Below are 20,054 nucleotides of genomic sequence, written 5' to 3' on the forward strand. Positions count from 1 at the left end.
ACTTACTGTCTCTCTCAAATATCCCACAAGAACATTTACCCATACACTCAAAAATGTTAACCAGATATTGCTTCTAAAGACTTTATAACACTGAAAAAGGTGTAACTTGCAGACGAGGCAGCCTTTTCTTTGAATAGGTAACGAAACTACACAAAGCTGCTATACTACAGCAGCACAAAAACCAAGGCACTCCTTCATGCAATTATACTACTTAGTGCACCAGCCTTAATTCATTAATGTAAGTAAAATGTTTTGAAGTCTTTTGATGGAAATCTCTACAGGAAATATTATTGAATTTGACAGTAAGATCCATGGAGAAGGCATACAGACACCTGACCAAACTGTACATATTCTGCTGCCTGAGTAAACAGCTTTCAGGTCTATTATAGGTATATCGGTATGGGTGCACAATTCCCAGTGGTCCTCTATACCCTCTATTATGGGAACACTACTTATTACCTACTTTACAGGGGTGGTAGGAAACTTAACAAATGTTAGATATCCTCAAATGAAAGGCTCAATAGAACTGCAAGGTACAAAATATATTGCATTAAAAACTATCTTAAAAGAACATTAAGGTTGCAAAGTCAAGCACTCAGAAGTAACTATGATAGAATTAAGGTGGCCTGTCCAACCTTAATTCGGCCCTCTCGTTCATATGCATTACGATAGTCTTCAATTACATGTTCACATACTATTTTTTCCCCAGAGGACCTCCTGCCTCATTCAGTGCATAGATTGGACTGCGCTCACTGAATGGGTAGCTATTCAGTACTCCTTTTTATCCTCAACATTCAATACATGGCCCCATGCTTATTTACTGCTTACTATTCAAACCCTGCTCTGAAGACAAAATTATTATTACTATTATTATTAATTTCCTCATTTTTATGGCACTCATCACCATAGCATCTGAGTAGTCCACAATCATTAGTGGATTTATCCTCAGGATACACCCCTACGGTGAGCTGGTATTAATATTTTCAATTTTACAGATGGGGGGCATTATTATAGCACTTTATATGTTCAAAGCACAGCTCCCAGTGACTTCAGGTGCAGCTGTAAGTGCTCAAAACTTCTGCGAATCAGGCTCAGTGTGCCTCAGTTTGGGCACCCGAAAACTGGGAAATACATACTGGCCATCTGTGAAAGTTTTAGTTTAAGTGACTTGTCCAGCATCACATAGGAATGCTGTGGCAGAGGCAGGGATAGAATCCAGTTGTCTAGGGCTTTAACCATGCGACCAACCTTTCTCTTGCCTCATTCACCACACACCTTCCAACTTCTGCAATAAATGAGACAAAGGTTCTAAAGACAACCACCTCATTCACTATACAACCCTGATACATGCCCAGAGCACCACCCATCCTATGAACTGAATGAGGCAGGGGTCCTGTGGAAAATATAGTAGGGGATCATGTAATTAAAGACTGCATCATAACACACAAGAAGGCTGAATTAAGATTGTATTTGCAACTTCAATTCTGGTATCTCTTGATTTTGCAACCTTAACATTCTTTTAATGTAGTTTTTAAAATGTAATTTTCTAGGTTTAAAAAAACAAAACTGAAAAAAAAAAAATTCCATCATGTGGAAACATAATGATCCCCACACTGGTCATCAGCAGGGTTGAACCTCCAGATTTACAGCACAGACCTTGACCACCTGAGCTAATGAAGTAGTTGATAGTAGCAGAATCTTTTATCCTCTGTAGGGGCCAGGCACTAGAGAAGAATGATATATATTTTGCCAGTGGGTTTCACAGATACTGCTGACAGCAGGATTTCTGTATCTCAGCACTCCTCTGGGTTCAATTCTAGGTTCTGAGGGGAGTGCCCTCTAATGGTTACAGACCCTGCTGCTCCTGTTCTTCACCATCCCCCCGCAAGCATGGCCCTTCCCTGCCCCCAATGTTTCTATCTCCCTCTGCTACTGCCCCCTGCAGCCAGTCCCATTCCCCCCCTTCTCCTATAACTGCAGCCTGCTGCCTCCAGTCTGTCCCTGTGCCCGTCTGTTCCTCACCCCTTTGCTTTAGAGTCAGGCTACTTCTTCCTTTTCCTTCGTGCTGCCTGGGCATCAGCAGGGGAAGACAAAGATGAGTGAGGATAGCTAGTAGCCGCCAGGGAGCCAGAGGCAGGAAGAGAGTTTATTACGGAGAGAAGAGAGCTAGGGCTGTGGGGGGAAGGTGTTGAAGAAGCCGGGGGGGGAGGGAGGGGCGGCTGGGTTGCAGTCAGCAGCAGCCTAGGGACTTGTGATGCTGTCCAGCGGTGGAGGGAGCCTGCGTGAAGGAACCTGGGACAGCCTCCTCCATTCTGCCCCTGCCCCTTTTCCTCACCATCACCACACACCTCTTACTGCCTGCCGCAGCGAGGGCTGGGGCCGCTGGTGGCTGCTGCCACCTTGGCCTCTCTCCAACAGACAGCTAGAGGCTGGCTCACGTCTAACAGTGGAGAATTGCGAGCGCGTCTCCCTACCTCAGCTGTCGCACCACAGCAGCCCACGGTGGACGGGATGGATGGTGGCAGGGCGGCAAGGCTGTCAGAATACATAATGGCGCTGCTGAACGCAGGTCATTCCCAAGACCTAACATCGGGCAGCAGAGTGTGTGTGTGTGTGTGTGTGTGCGCTCTGTCACCACAGAGCAGGGGTGGGCAAACGCTTTGGCCCGAGGGCCACATCGGGGTTGCAAAACGGTATGGAGGGCCAGGTAGGGAAGGCTGTGCCTCCGCAAACAGCCTGCCCCCCCCATCCGCCCCCTCCCACTTCCCGCCCCCCTTAGAACCTCCGACCCATCCAACGCCCCCCTGCTCCTTGTCCCCTGACCGCCCCCTCCTGGGACCCCCGCCCTTAACCGCCCCCACCGGGACCCCACCCCCTTTCCAACCACCCAACTGCCCTGCCCCCTATCCACACCCCCGCCCCTTGACAGGCCCCCCAGGACCCCTGATCCATCCACCCCCCCGCCCCACTCCTTGTCCCCTGACCGCCCCTTCCTAGGACCCCTGTCCCTAACTGCCCCCCCCCCCCAGGACTCCACCCCCTATCCAACCCCCCTCCTCCACTGGAGTAAGGGAGGAGTCAGTGCTCATGAAATGGTCACAGCAGGCTTCTTAGGGTTGCCAACTTTCTAATTGCACAAAAACAAACACCCCGCCTTGCGCCCTTCCCTGAGGCCCCGCCTCTTCTCTGATGCTCCGCCCCCACTCACCGCAGTCCCCCTCCCTCCATTGCTCGCTCTCCCCCAGCTTCACTCACTTTCACTGGGCTGGGGCAGGAGGTTGGAGTGTGGGAGGGGGTTAGGGCTCTGGCTGGGGGTGCAGGCTCTGGGGGGGGCAGGAGGAGGCTTAGGGCTGGGGCAAGGGGTTGGAGTGCGGGCTCTGGCAGGGAGTTTGGGGGCAGGAGGGGACTCAGGACTGGGGCAAGGGGTTGGGGTATGGACTCCGGCCGGGCGGCACTTACCTCAGGCGGCTCCCGGTCTGCAGTGCAGCGGGGCTAAGGCAGGCTCCCTGCCTGCCCTGGCTCCACCCTGCTCCCAGACACGCCCAGCATGTCTGGCCCCTAGGCGGAGGTGCGGCCAGGCAGCTCTGCAAGGTGCCCACACTTGCAGGCGCTGCCCCCACAGCTCCCATTGGCTGCTGATCCCGGCCAATGGGAGCTGCAGAGCCGGCGCTCGGGGCAGGGCCAGCACACAGAGCCTCCCTGGCCCCAGTGCCTAGAGGCCACAGGGACCTGTTGCCACTTCTGGGAGCTGCACAGAGTCAGGGAGCCTGCCTTAGCCCCGCTGACCAGAGCCTTCAGGGTCCCTTTTCAACTGGGTGTTCCAGTCAAAAACTGGATGCCTGGCAACCCTAAGGCTTCTTGCAGCAGGACAGGGAAGTGGGACCTGGGCTGGAAGATAGCTGAAAAGCATGATGTCCCACACAATACAGAACTCTGGACAAAACCCACACTAGACTACATGCCCTTGGGAAAAACACACCTGCTTGGAAGGTTGCTATGTTCTATGCTGTGATTGGTGGGCGGTGTTATAGTACTTTATAATTTCATTGTTTTCTGTTTGATACTTGCTTTGTGATTTGAAACTCTCTTAACTTGACCCTTCCACTACACTCGGCCACAAAGGAATGCATACCTTCTTACATAGCACTGCAACACTTTTGATATAACTAAATTATTTATTAAAGAATAGAGCAGCTATGTTGAATTTTCTGAATGAGAAACTACCAGGAGGGACAGATACATAAGCAAGTATGGACACTTAAAGAACTTCAAGTTAAAAAAAAAAAAAGGGAACCATTTTGGAGATAGGAGCCATTGTGGATTTTTTGGGAGGGGAGAAGAGGGACTGAGATGACATACTGGAGTCTTCTCGCTTGCATCAGTGTAAATGAATAACTGTATATAAGTTACATATGTGTAAAATCCTTCAGGCCCATTAAGTGTTACAAAATAGTAGCAGCTTGCTCAAAAGAGGAAATTCCAGCAAGCTGAACTTATTCTACAAATGTCTTGGTACATCATAACACTGTATTATTATTATATTTTATATCCTTTAGTTACAAAGACACTATTCTTCCCCTGCAAGGAGATACACATACACTCCAAACACATAAAATTTCAAATTTAAATAGTTTCCCTGTTCTGTAGTACATTTTCATCTCATCTAGAGACACTAAGGGCCTATTTGGTACATGGAATAATAGAGTTGAGTCAAAACTAATGGAGTTATCAAAGATATTGCTGCAACTTCAAAAACTTCAGGTCACACTGATGTGGTGCTCAAATTATGCTCAAAATGTGAGCAGTGTTGCAATGTACTAGAATAAAAACTTCCACTGAACAGATAGATACAGAAGTAGACAATATTTTGTTTTAGCTTTTATACAAAAGAGAAAGCCATCTTACCATGAGATGTCCATGATAGACTTGTCAAACAGCTCATGTATGACAACTAAAGGTCGTTTCAGACATGTGAGCTTAAAATGGAAAAATACAGGAGACAGAAATTTAGAAATATTATACACAACCACATAATCCCATCCTCTTCCAGAATCTAATAGCATTTACCAAATCTTACCTCCTGCAGGAATGCTATCTGTATGCCTGATGATGTAAGATCTGGAGTGTACCTGGAGTTAGTCATTTCTCTATAGAGCACAGCCCATTCCCTCAAAAGTTTGTATGACATTCAAGCCCCACTTTTTGAAACAGATTGAATCTTCTGACCAAAGTAGCCCTCTCTCTGTTGCAGATGTAGAGCTCTCTACCAATTCAAAGTAATTCCAGACCCTGGAGAGAGCTTCTATTCCAACCTTAACTGAGATAAGGAGGTTGCTCATTGGCAACATAAGAGAAAGGCAGAACATAGATCAGGGTAATGCGCTCTCTTTCAGACTATCAATGTGTAAGTAAGGAAAGCCAGTCAACAACAAAGGGAAACTACCAATTGTTCCTAAAGAGGGGCAGCCAACCCTGTATTTATGGATCAACTTGATACGACAATAAAGAACTGAATAAGCAAAAGAATTTCCCATAACTTGTTCCAAAACAAAGAGGTGCAGTACCTCTAATTCTCAGCCAGTATTCTTAGCATCCCAGATACCTGGCTCTAACAGAAGCTGAAGTAGGAGAAGGTAGTATGGTTTAGTGGATAATGAGGTTACCTGGGATTCAGTAGAGCTGGGTTCTATTTTGGATCTACCACAGACCTGCTGTGTGACCCCAAGAGAGTTATTTCATCTCTTTGTTTCTGTTTCCCCTCCCACCATCTATCGGTCTTGTCTATTCAGACTGTAAGGTCTTCAGGGCAAGCACTCTCTCTTACTATGTGTCTTTGCTGTGCCTAGCACAAGATCCCAATCTCTGCAAGGCCCATTAGGAGCTATAATGGGACATACTTAAGTGACACTTTGATTAACAAAACACCGGTTATTTGGTATTTTTGCCAGAAAGATTTAGTGTTATGCACTTAAGTGATTGATGGATAAATATCACACTTAGGCTGCTTAGAAAGGAAACAGGGAATTACAGGTAGCAACTGGCATGTTCTGGCATATGTCCCTCATTATGAGCCCATACACTTTGTTTAAGCCGATTCGCTGCCTTATTACAGCTTCCAAACCAGTCAATCTTACATTAAAGTGGAGGAATAACCATTTTTATCCTCAGCCACAATTTGAAAATATAATTTTACTTTAGACTTTACAACAAAAGTCAAACCAGATGTTTGAAGACTTGGATTTTTTTTTTCTTTTTTTAAAAGTTCTTTCTACCCTGCCTCTATTTCCTGGCTGAAAGCAGAAGCTGGGGACTGAGGCCAGTACAAAGCAGGCAGGGGATCAGTCAATGCAGCAGCAGCTAGGCTGTGCTAACTATGTTCCTTGCATTCTGCAGAGCAAGCTCAGGGGAAGCCAGATTCCATGGTAGGGTATGCTGAATATGGGATAGGAGGAAGGCTATTCAATACTCCTTTTTAACCTCATCATTCAATATGAGGCCCCATGCTTATTTACTGCTTACTACTCAAACCCTGCTCTGAAGACAAAAAATATTATTATTATTAATTTCCTCATTTTTATGGCACTTATCACCATAGCATCTGAGTAGTTCACAATCATTAGCAGATTTATCTTCAGGATACATCCCTAGGGTGAGCTGGTATTCATATTTTCAATTTTACAGATGGGGGGCATTATTACAGCACTTTATATGTTCAAAGCACAGCTCCCATTGACTTCAGTTGCAGCTGTTAAGTGCTCAGAACTTCTGCAAATCAGGCTCAGTGGGTCTCAATTTGGGCACCAGCTCCTCTTCTCTGACAACAGCAGCATATTCTATCACTGACTCTCTTAGTCCCTCATGTACCATTAGACCTTGGAACTGGATTCCCTAGGCCCTTTGCTTCCCGAGTTAGTTTCACAGAGGGAGAGATAGCATAGATTTGTTAGTCTCTAAGGTGCCACAAGTACTCCTTTTCTTTTATGCACAACCTAGTTTCTTCTGGGACACTGTACTGCCTACCTTGTTCTGGGCCAAACATCAGCAGAGACCTCAGTCCCCAAAACTTGATCGAGAATAAATCACTTCAAACGTAAATTACAAAAATCAACGGGAGATTTACCTGAATATACTAGAAATTGTGGCTAAGGATATAATCAACTTTTCCTATAATTTTTAAAAATGTTTCAGTGCTTATTTCTAAAACAATTCAAGATAATGAAAACAAACTTATTCCAGTGCAGTGTTTTCCTACAATCCCCTGACAACAGGCAGAGTGGCCAATAAAAACTCTATCTAAATGTAAGATCCTAATTCTGTACACCTGATCTCTGTGCTAAGTCCTTTAGTTGTCCAAGTGATCACGTCAGCCAATGAAAGCAACAAAGAAAACTTACCCAAACAGAGAGGGACCGATCCTTACTGCCGACAGCACAGCAGCAATAGGGACAGCTTGGCTTGGTGGAGCTCCCATTCTTTTGTTTCTTTTTAAAGATTTTTGGATTGAATTTCTGAAAGGCAGAAAAAAAACAAGCCAAACATATTACAATAAATGAATTATTTTTAGGAGGTATTTGGAGTTTAAGTTAATTTAATGCTCACAAATGATGTCAGGCTAACCTCTCTAGCCCGCATCACACGTTCAGCACAGACAAAAGCAATGCAGATTTCCTCATGCTGCCTACCCAATGCAGATTAATGCACGGGCCTACGGGGCCCATGCCCATGGTGCTCCCAGCCAATTTGGGGCCCCCCAAAAAATGGGCACCCCAGCAGGCAGACAGCCCAAGTCGCGGGGCAGAAGAAGCCCCGAGCTCACCTGGGTGCCCTGACAGAAGCCGTGCCGGGCAGACGGATGGGCAGGTGGGAGAAAGACCTGGCCCAGGCAGATGCTGCGGGGAGGGGTGGAGGGAAGCCCTGAGCCCCAGTAGAAGCCACGCTGGGTGGGGAAGCCCCAGAGCTCCAGCAGAAGCTACAGGGAGAAACAGGTTCCATGACAAGTCCCACTGATTTCAAAGGAGATTTGGCCCTGAGTAAAGAATGCAGGCATGAGGGAAACGGATTAGTTCTAGCCTCTCTACCTTTTCTTTGGGTGGGGGAGGAAGGTGTTAAATATGAAACTAGAAGAGAGGTGATGAGGAAGAGATGGCAATTGTCAGTTCTCTCCTGTTTCTGCTTTCCAGCAATTGTACTAATAAGAATAAATGTTAATAGAATTGGGTCCGAGGCTGTACCTGAAGTCAGCAAAGGATACGTGGGGAGTGTAGAAGTTCCACTTCTTTATGTGGGCAGCCATTTTCTAAGAGCTCAGTTGTGAGCTGCCTACATTGTGCCCACAGTGAGAAGTAAGAGATGAGAAAGGCATCACCTTACAATTCTGCACATGGAGAGAGAGGAAGAGGGGTACAGGGAAGACAGCAGGTTTGGGGAAAGTAAGTTGTACCAGAAAAAGGGCTTGTGCAGCTTACTCCCCCTAGGGAGCAAGAGGGAGGGGAAGAAGAGACCAAATAGTGATTGAGTCACAATTCAGTACCCGATATGAACAAGAGGAAGCACAACTATGTGTTGTCCCTCACTCAGGGTAAGTGAGATGGTGTTATTAACTAAGCGACATTATTAATGTCATTGAGGTGCAAGTGTATGAAACCAAGACCTGCAGATCTTCCTCTGGAAAATATAGATAGTGCAAAGACCTAATAGGAAGCAGTTGTTTTAAGTTCAAGTCGGGGGTGGGCAGGCTGTGTGGCATGGCCCCTAGGGAAGGGACATACAGGTGGGCCAGTGTGCGTCTGGCAGCTGCTGGTTTGTAAACAGTGCCCTCGCACTGGGCTGGGTGGAGCGGGGCTGGCCCCGCCATGCCATGCCCTGCCCCATTGCCCCTGGCCAGCCCCTCGCTCCAGGTACTGACCTCCCCCTGCCATGTTCCATTGCCCCCATGGGGGACCCACAAATATGTTTGGTGCCGGGCCCACAAAAGTTTGATCCAGCCCTGGCCAGAAAAGCGCGCCCAGGAGCACAGCTGGCAGCTCACTGGGCACCAGCCAGCGCAGGCGCAGCACCGCCCAAATGTCAGGTGGACCGCGTCCGTGCGGCTGGTGCGTGCATGCATGCATCAGCCGCCGCATGTGGTCCAGCTCCATGCTATCCCTTGCTAGGGGGCCCATTGACTGTTCTGCTGTGGGGCCCAGAATTGCTGTCAGCAGACCTGCTTCCAAATCCATGAAATAAAAAAATTGTACAGGTGGAAGTCTACACTTACCTTCAACTGACAGATTTTTAAACATCCATGTATCAATTAATAACTTTTATCATATTTACATCTACCTATATCAGCTGTTTCCCTCTGTTGCGCATAAAATATCAAGAGAGCATATTTTCTCAAAGCTATACTTTAAGGAGACGTTACCCTTTAAATTTACTCACCACGACTGTCACTGCCTTGCGGTGCCCTACAAAATCCATGTTGGTTTTCCATCCATCTCTCTCAATGATCTGAGCAGTAGGTCCAGAATTATTCATGGCATGAGCAGAAACCAGATAGTGTCCATCAGGTGACCAGCTGAGACGCAGAACATGTGTTGTCCCTCCACACTGAGAAGAAAAAAAAAAAAAACACATTAGGCCTTTAAAGGGGTCTAGATTCATTGATCAGAGTCATTTATGACAACTTTTGAGGGTGCAGAAAAAGGAAAGTTAAATTTTACAAACTGTACGAGTGATTTCTTGTTTCTTTCAGGAGTATAACACAATTTCAGCAGTAACATTTCAGTACACTAAATTCTCAGAGCTTCATCCCTATCTACATTGTTGGTCCAATCTAAGTTCTGAAGCTGTAACCTAGGAGCTAGAGAGTGAATAAGAGTATCTGGTTATTGTCAGAAAAGATGCAAAAATGGAGAATGACCGATATTGAAAAGAGGCTCTCCGGGACAATTTTTTACATGGAAAGAACACCTGAAAATACCACTCTTTATATTCTGCAAGAATGCAGAATTCTATAAAATACTGTACACCAAATATTCATCATCATGGTTAGTGACATGGCTGCAACACATCAGTTGCAAATTATGAGACCCAAGTTTGCAAATGCACTACCTCACAGACTCTAAATGGCTGAATGCAAATGAGTGACTATGAAGAACATTGCTAGCCACATCACTACAAACTTACTGCAAAACAATCTACTCATTAGCCCCAGACCCAGAGAGGTCTGATTGCCTTCCTAGCCAAAGTAAACTAACCAGGCAAACAAAACAGATTTTGGTGCAGGGGGAAGAAAGGGGAGGCACTTACTTGCCTTCATGTTTTTACAGCAGATATGCAAGTCTAGTCAAAGTCACTGTACTACGTTTGCATCCTGCTCAGAGGCTAATAGACAAACTTACTACGTCTGCAATTCATAAAGCTATTAGCACCTGGAAAGATCACTGACTGTGATTAATCTTCAAAAATATTTGATAAAGCTAAGACTACAGTATTTTGCACGTGAACCCTATTAAAATTAAAACTACAAAGGCATCAGTGCAATGAAAAACTGGGAAACAGCACCCCAACTATTGTTGGCTTTATCTCAATTGCCTGGAGACACACTTCCCACCCTCCAACCCCTAAAACAACACACCAAGCCACAACACAATGCCCTTGGCAATCATATTATAAAACGCTTAGTGCTGGTAAGGTGCAAATATTGCTCTTCAAAGCTAGGACTTTAACAAACACAAGGACTAAGTTTTGTTTATTTATTTATCTACTCCTGTATGGGCAGAGGGAAGGTATCCTGCCAGAGGGAAGATACCTGCTGCAAACAGGGGAGCAGGATTGATGTGCTCCACAGGCAGCTCTATCCAGCCCTTGCAGCTGTGGCATAATGTGCCTCTTTACAGGGATATGGGAGGGCAGAAGCAATTATTTGGGTTAAGACGCTATTCACAAAGGTTTGTTCATATGGTCTGAACTCAGTTATTTTATGTTCACAAATAGTTGAAACCCCCTTTTTGGACAGAAAGTCACAGGAGAAGCAGAGAGCTAACTTGTACACATAGGTGGTACTAGCCCATTAGGGGCCATATGCAGGAATATTTTTGCATACACGCACACACACGCATATACACACCACAAAATAAAAAGCAAATAGGGGGGTCCCTTGAGCTGCTCAGGGCCCTAAGCAATTGCTTAGTCTGCTTATGCCTAGTGCCAGCTCTGCTTGTACAGTTGGGAACTCCAAGTGGGATAAGAGCAGGCACAAACCACACTGTAAGCATTTCAGTCCTGTTTAATTAGCTAATATTTGTACAGGGCTTTGAAGAGCAGAAGTATTATAACTGTTTTTTAATTTGTTCACCACGTGCTCCTTAACACACGACAGATACCTCATCAAATGGCTTTGTGATGCTGGTTTCTAACTGCCAGTCCATGGTCCGCCACACCTTCAAGCTTCGATCATCAGCTTGAGAGGCTATATATTTCCCAACAGGATCCCAGGTCAATCCCTTCACCAAGCCAGAGTGTCCCTTCAGAGTGGCAAGAATTTCTGCGTACAGCAAAAAGTTAAGAGATAATACTTGGATGCTACCATTCCCTTAAAAAGGTTATTTAACTATAGACAAAAAGTCTAGTGGAGATTTCTAGGGTCCTTCTGAAGCACCATATTAAAAGCAGCCTGACATTTTTGTTGGACGGTCAAACACCAATGTACCAATCAAGCTCAACCTATGTTCAAATTAAGCTTCTTGTACAAATGAAGCAAGAAACAAAAAGGGTATTCTGACAGCATAATGAATGGAAGTCATTGTGCAAGAGATAAATAGATCCAGACCAGCAAAGACCAGTTTATTATGAAACTTTTGTCAAGCACTGGAAAGTAAACAGCAGTTTAATTGGAACCTAGTTAAAATATGCACTTATTCCTCCCTCTGTTCTCACTAACCATCACAACAGCTTCAACATGGTGCATTTGTGTACATGATCTATGTCCAGGTTACATATTAAATACTGTTTAAGCCTGACAGGCCCACTAACCTAGGGACAATGGTATCTATACCACCCTGTTGGACAGTGTTCAACTGCCACTCCTGATCTCTTGCCTCTCAGATTGTTTAAGGAGAGGCTGGGAGCACTGTATAACAGCATTTTTAGCTTGGGAGGGTATCACCTCATGTCAACTCTTCTAGCCATTTAGAAGTGAGGCTTTGATGGGCTTCCAAAGATGGCAGCTGCTATGTGGAACAGGCACAAAAGCAGAAAATAGGAAAAGAAGGAATTCTTAGAACATCTTCAGGATTTGAAAGAGATTATATATATATATGTTTTAAAAACAAGCCAAAAGGGAAAATACTAGTAACGGTGATGTTTATGCAAAATCAGCACCACAATCTGAACATAACCCTCTTTATAGTGGTGGTGTGATCCACTTCTCATTTTCAACAGCTGTGACAACAGCTGAGCAGATTCCAAGGTATTAGCCACTATAGTAAGGGCAGGATGCCTGCTCTAAAATACACCCTACCTGTTCATAGTCAATGAAAGACACTGACACAAAAAGCAGTCAGTTTTTGTCACTGATAATTATATTTGTATATACATATCTGAATTTAAAAAGTTCCCACCTGGGAATTTGACAGCATTCCAGATGACAACGGTATTATCCACACTGCAGGAGGCCAGCCAGGCATCATGAGGAGACCATGCCACATCCATGACATCTATTAAAAAAAAAGTCCTCTATCTATATGAAAAATTGCACTGGAGCTGCAAATTGATGGCCAAATAGATTTAACTGATTTCACCAATAAGTGCAGCCCCTGTTTCAGAGATGAACTTGCTATGCATGTTACATGAACACTATCTAATTTCAGAGTAACAGCCGTGTTAGTCTGTATTCGTAAAAAGAAAAGGAGTACTTGTGGCACCTTAGAGACTAACCAGTTTATTTGAGCATGAGCTTTCGTGAGCTACAGCTCACTTCATCGGATGCATCCGATGAAGTGAGCTGTAGCTCACGAAAGCTCATGCTCAAATAAACTGGTTAGTCTCTAAGGTGCCACAAGTACTCCTTTTCTTTTTACTATCTAATTTGAGACTCAAAAGTAAAACTATCATCACTATGGTCCATGTAAAGCAAATGAACCAAGGGAGTGAAAAGGAAGCCTTCCTTTGACTGAGCCACACGCAGAAGGAGCTGTGCTAAGTCACAAACTAATATTCCCTTATATCACAACAAACTATTTATATTATTTCCATATTTAATATCCGATTACAAGATGGTTAATAAAAACCATAAGCTATTTCACCTGCAGAATCATTTTTTATTGTTCCATTCCCCTCAAGGTATTCTTTAGTCAAGGCTTATTTTTTAACTTTAGGACAGATCATTTAAATAAGCACAATCAAGTTATATTATATGTAGCTCTGTTACCATCTGGCAGTTGATAAAATACATTTTTATTTTGCTTTTGACAAAAAGCAATAAATACAGAATCAGATTATAAATTCAGCCATAATAAGATTTCCCATTCTGGTGATTTTCCTTTATTGAAATTCTGTTTTTCCAGTTTCCTCTAATCTTTGTGTCATCTTTAATATGGGACCCAAAAGGAAAACAGAGACTTAGAAGCAGCTTTACTGCCATCTGAGAAAATGTGCCAGGTTGCAACCCATGCGGTGTGCCATGGATGCTGAGATCCTTCTACATACTGTTAGTGTGTCCCAGCTGGGCTGCCAGCATTTCCACAAGAACACTGAAGGCTGGTAGCCCTAGAACACTTATATCTCCTTTCCCCCATATTTCACTACAAGCCTCCAAATCCTTTAAAGACAAAGTTGTATTTTTTATTATTTCAAAATTGGTCACAACATACTGAAGGGGAGGAAGGGTGGTCTTGTGGTTAAGGCACAGGACTAGTTATCAAGACCTCTATTTGATAGCTTGTGCACCCTGCTCTAAAATCTTAGGGAAACTAATTGCACACATTCATTACTTGCAAGTTTTTCTGCTTCTACTTCAAAGCTTTTATGCAGACAGGAAGGATAGTCCAGTGGTTAGGGCATTAGCCCAGGATTTGGAAGATCTGGGTTCCAGTCCCTACTCCACCACAGACTTCCTGTGTGACCCTGGGCAAGTCACATACTCTCTGCCTCAGTTCCCCATCTATTCAAAATTGAAATTATAGCACGTCCCTACCTCACAAGGGTGTTGTGAGGATCAGTATATTAAAGATTGGGAGGCACCTGCAGTTATATGGCTTAATGGGGGGCCGTATAAATACCTAAGATAGAGAGATATAGAAACATGATGGCCAGGGTGTTTACAGGAACCAGAATCTCCTCTGTCCAAAGGACTTGATTTGCACTTAGTGAAGCAGCAGCAGGAGATACCACAACACAATATTATTCCAACCCAGATGGAAAAAAATATCTCACTACCACAGTCCACTGTGAAACACTGATGGAAACCACACAGCCCCTTCGGACAACTACAAAATTAACACATGCTTGTCATTTTTTATAACCAACTTTTTATAATTCATGTCAAAATAACATCATTCCACTACAATAAGATAGTGAACAGAAGACACTATTTAAGATAATACTAACAATAAAAAAGTATTATCCACATTTTACAACTGAGCACACAGCCTTGCAGAAGTTAAGTTATGTGCTCATCATCACAGAGCACAATGGTAAAATCAGGAACAGCATCCAGGAATCCTGACACCCAGTCCCCTGTTCTAGCCATTAGACACATTGCCTCCCTTAAATAAAAGCCATCTTCTTCTCCCCCCTTTTAAGGCTCCTGACACTTGATGCTATTTCCTCATAACCAGTTTTAATAGTTAGTGATCTGCTGTGTAGTGAGGAGTTCTATGACCAACTGATTATATTGTGAACAAGAAAAATATCATGTTAATGTATACAAAATATTTTTCAATATACTCTATTCAGATTTATTCTACACCTTTTCACTTACCCCCTGAATGGCTTCTGAGAATTGAAACACATCTCCACTGTTCTACATTAGCAAGTTTACTACTGGAACCAAACACAGTGCTAGGTCCAATGTACCTAGTTAAAAAAGGACCAGAAGAGTTATTCACAGAAACCACCTCAACAAGTTACTCATTAACTGTTTGTTTTAGAATATAGTATAGCTGTACAAGTCTACTTTCTGCTCAGATATTATCACAATGGGGAATGAGATGAAAATAGCAATACTGTTTTATATGAAAGTGAAACTTATAATACCTGTAAAAGCTACATAAATATACTCTATACTACTATGCTTCCTAAAGCAAGTTGATAATGCTAAAACGTAAAATATCTCTTTGAAGAGTATAATAGTGAAGCTGTCTCCAAACCCAGGGAGAAAATGGCTCACCTCCTACCCAGAAAAGAGAACACACTAATGGAAACAGACTACTGTTCAAGACACAGCTTATCAGAACAAACTTCCAATGTTATTGATCTGCAACTGTGACTTCCTCCCTGCATGCTCTTAAGGCAAGGAGCTAGCACTGGGGGAAATTTTGTGAAAATAGACAGAGATAACTGTTAAAATTAAAATACAAGTTGAAAAGGAAAAACATGCTTACGCAGCTCGTTTCCACACCATGATCAGTTTGTCATCGCCCCCTGAAGCCAAATAAACCCCATTGTTTGACCACCGCACACAGTTCACACAGGCTGGAAAATGAAAAAAAAAAAGTTTATAAGATGAAAAGCCAAAAAAAACCCCATGGTTCCATAATGAGAGCAGATTTCATTTTAAGCAGAGTTTGGCAGGAGATGCTTGGAATTTGTTAAATATGCTCACTCCACTCAAAGCAGTTACTCTATCTGCTTCAGATAAATGGATTGGCACTTATCTTTCAATACCAGTTGAATAACTTATCTAAGTTTCAACAACAACCTATTCTGTCTAAAAAACATTTAACAAAAATATGGTTTAAAGGGGAAAAAGTAGCAGTTGTCTGACTAAGGAAATTGTTTGTGATAAATGAAATTGGATTAAATTACAAATGCAACCTGGAAACACTATATTTTCAAGAAAATCAAGGAGCATATTATTCAGATGAGCTCATTTCAAACATTTTGCATGCATGGTACAATATATTTTAAGACTATAATCAATATATTTTATATGGCATCTCTTCTATCTTAATTCCTTCTCCTGCCCTTCTCTGTAATCCAACTGGTTTTCAAAAATGATCTACAAGTTATTTTTTGGCCCCACCAAATTAGATGGAAGAGACTCATATACAAGGGATCTCCAGATGTATCTGAAGAACTGTCCAAAACATATTCTATAGCTTGACAAGGTGCTGAACATCTAAAAAAAGGCATGTAGCTGAGGTCTGAGACCCTCTGCAGAACATCACATATTCTTTACTGCTGAACAGACTTATATTTTTTCATTACAGACAGACGTACTAACAGGTAATTTGCCAAGGCTCAAAGTCTACAGAGAACGCTTCTATGTTACCTAAGTGATTGTCCATCTGACAAAGCATCTTGGGAATATTTTCATTCTTTTCATCTTCCTCTTTGAGGACGGGAGCCATACTCCAGATCACCACCTTCCCAGAATCCTGTCCTGAAGACAAAGAAGAAATCAATATTTTATAGAGAACAAAAATTTGTCTGAACTTGTTTTCAATTTCATAGAAAATACTGGCTCTCTGATACTGCAGCAATAGGTGCCCTAGAAATCTTTAACACAAAGATATACTTTTAGAGTTCACATTCATTTGCTGGTACTCAAACCGTGCTTTTCTTTCATTTACCACAAAGCTATTAAGATGATCACATGTAATTTTTCAGAAATAGTAAAAGTCATACTGTATATAAAAGTAATATTTTGACTGTGATTTGTCATGTACACAAAAATTAAATTTAAGTTCAAGGAAAGGGGGCATTTAAACTATTGTTAGCCAGTATTATATACAATATCAGTTTTATACAGAACACCAAGATTATACTTAATATCATATATTGTATTAATGTTTTGCATAACTATGAAGTGTATTAATGTTAAGCTTTTCTCAAAAGCCTGTATAATTATGCTAAGACAAAATGTACGATCCATACTTCCAGCATCCTTTGTACTTAAGCCAAGCCTCTTCTTGGTACTGTAGGGACAAAACGTGCTAAGGTACAGAATGCTAAGGATAGGTAGTATGGAAATATATCAGAGTGATTAAAATGAACTCTTGTTGATTAAAAATTAAAAATCAACTCTTGTTGATACCTACCCAGCATGCATCCTGCACCCAGGTATAGCTAGTATAAGATGCCTATAAGTTTTGGTGACTTCTGGAAAACTGTGTTCAAAACTGACAAGAACTGGTGAGTAAGTCTTAGGTAATATTGTGAAAGTCACAACCCTCTGGGATATAAATAAAGCAGAAGTCAGCCCATGATTTCAGAGCAGGTTTGAAGACTCTGTGGAGCTTCTATCCAGACTTATGAGATATTAACCCTTGCCTTTGTGTATTGCGCTGATCCATCTTTGATTAATAAACTCTAATTGAGCCAAGTTACCTGAGGTTTTATTACTCAATAATTGAAACTGAACCCTAACACTACTAAATTATATTTGTGTATATTAATATACAAAATATTTATGTTATGTACAAATATATATATAATTTTATTAAAACGTTTAATCCCAATTTCCACCAGCTATCAATATAAAAGACCAAACTGCATGTTTTACCTTTGTCTAAACAAGATTTCTGGCAAGTAATTTTGGGAAATTTAATACCAATATTAGTAGCAGCAGACACAATCAATGTTCCCTCTAATTTTTGACAGGCCATGTGTACAAAAAATTTCTTCTGTGCAAACTGTTGTGCTTCTGTGCAAATTTTTGTGTGCACAGTGTTTCGCCGTGTGTGCGGGGTTTAGGATCTGTGTGCACGTGCACACGCGCACAGCTTAGAGGTAACAATGGACACAATACAATTACTACAACTGCTATTCTCCACTGATGTCCAAGAGAACAAGCATATGGCCACGTCAGTAAGCATGAACTTGCCACCGTAAGCGTAAAAGTCTAGTTTATCCACTGCAGCATTTTTACATATGCATGTTCAGGGTCTTATATCTCCAGGGAATAGATAATTTTCCTAAATGATGAGCTTAAAAAAAATGGATAAAATGAGAAAAATGTGGTGAGGGCATGAGATTATTATGGCCCAGAACTCCTTCGTCCATTAGTGTGCAAACATACCTTGTCCTCCAGTTGCAAACTTGGTCCCATCTGGGTGAATATCAACTGAAAATATTGGCTTTCCTAGACACAGAGAAAGAAAAACACACACACTGAGATGGACCCATGTTCCTGAGAATACAGTACTACCAATTAAATCTCAAATGTTCTGTTTAGTCAAGTAGCAATTTTCTTCTTCTAAAAGTTCTAATCAGCATATAACAAATACAGATGACTAGAAAGTATAAAACATCCAAATCATAACAGAAACTACAGCTTACCAGATTAAAAACCTCACAGGAATATAGGATTTCTCATGCCAGAACATATCATATCCTGCCTCCACAGTAGCATAATGCTTCAAAGGAAGATAACCTCCTCCACAATGCACCTGGCCAATTACGTAAAGCTTGGGAAATAACTTCTTTCTGACTCCTATCAAACTGATGACCTGAAGCAAGAGATTTGATTTCCCCCTATTTCAGCTTGTTTAACAACAAATATTATTGTTCATATGACCTAGTTCAATTTAAATCCTGCTTTAAATATATACAATCCTGTAACACCCAGAGGCTTATCAAGTTATTTATATGGCTTCTATCACCACAATAACAAAGCACCCCATTAGGATACAGAAGATTAGGAACTAACCAATTCAATCTTAAATACTTCAGTTAAGGTTCCCTAACACATCTACTTTCAAAGACAATAATCCTAGTTTTTGTATCCTCTCACAAGGTCGCCCAAATCACTGGCAGAGCTGGAAATAGTATTTGGGAAACCAACAGCTCCCAGTCGGCACTGCTCTGCCTGCACCGCTGCTGTAAGCACTAAACCACCCTCCTCCACCATACTATCAAACAGTTCTAATCACCTTTGCAGAGAATGTTTTTTAACTTGCAGCCTCCCATGAGGCCAATGAAACTAACAAGGATTAGCTGGAGGAAGCTGAATAGGAAGTGGAAATTCAAGCAGCAAAATTCAACAAAAACAAACAAGAGGAACAAAGGATTTATATAGTCAAACAAAACTTCATGCAGCAACTGAAAGATATCTGAACTTTTTTAAAAACTAAAAATGCTGCCACATGTCAAAATCATCAGCATCCCAGTGGAAAGGAGGGCAATTATGTCATAACCACTCTGTAAACGCTAACCAAGAGTATTAGATTTGGACATCTGAGCAGTTTCCCAATTGGTGGAATGGTTATACTGTATCTTCATGATATGTAAAAACACAAAAGGGAAAACTAGAGGGACTTGACTTATCTGTCTAAGGTATTTGAATTAGTACCCGACACCACAGTATTTGAGTGCCTTTCACATAAAAATGATAGCAACAGCAGAGCCCACAGTGGGTTTTGTGAAGTTTCTGATATTTCTGTTGTTGGGGTAAACACGTTGCTTGGGGTAGGGCTGTTTATTTGTGTTTGTTTATGATGATTTGTTTCAGGGTAATTTTTTTAAATTATTTATTTTATTCTTATTGAAATACTGACATGATCCCAGTAACATCCTACAGGCAGCGAAGCTGAAGTACAGTAGGATGGCACCCAACTTGCATTCTTTCCAGATCCAAGTCCCATAAAACACATGAGCTGTACTTTAAAAACTGTGGCTCTTCTTCAGAGGGGTGTGCTGCATCTGTCCTTTACTCTGCCAAACTTCATGTAAGTTTCAGAGATAACCCATATATTCTGGGAAGCACAGGCAGCAAACAAACTTCTGTAAAAAAATTAAACAAAAAACGGATCTTCAAGGCTCTAAGATTAGAGACCTAGGAGACTAAACTATTTAGACCGTGTCCACATGAGAAAGTTGCAAAGGTTTAACTTAAGTTAAACCTTAACTTA

At 42.2% G+C, this 20,054-nt stretch overlaps 1 protein-coding gene across 1 annotated transcript in view; it reads right to left on the reverse strand.

Annotated features, from left to right (window-relative positions):
* Positions 1–20,054, reverse strand: part of LOC102942655 (protein HIRA) — a 60,388-nt gene that overhangs the window by 27,267 nt on the left and 13,067 nt on the right. Inside the window, exons 2-10 of the mRNA XM_007054932.4 lie at positions 18,224–18,286; positions 16,475–16,585; positions 15,585–15,675; positions 14,963–15,057; positions 12,603–12,698; positions 11,367–11,527; positions 9,421–9,588; positions 7,395–7,508; positions 4,906–4,976 (exon numbers count right to left, since the gene is read on the reverse strand). Coding sequence (XP_007054994.2) covers positions 4,906–4,976; positions 7,395–7,508; positions 9,421–9,588; positions 11,367–11,527; positions 12,603–12,698; positions 14,963–15,057; positions 15,585–15,675; positions 16,475–16,585; positions 18,224–18,286 — 970 coding nt within the window. The remainder of the gene's footprint in view (positions 1–4,905; positions 4,977–7,394; positions 7,509–9,420; positions 9,589–11,366; positions 11,528–12,602; positions 12,699–14,962; positions 15,058–15,584; positions 15,676–16,474; positions 16,586–18,223; positions 18,287–20,054) is intronic.

Source organism: Chelonia mydas, chromosome 15 (assembly GCF_015237465.2).
Source record: "Chelonia mydas isolate rCheMyd1 chromosome 15, rCheMyd1.pri.v2, whole genome shotgun sequence".
NCBI lineage: Eukaryota > Metazoa > Chordata > Testudines > Cheloniidae > Chelonia > Chelonia mydas.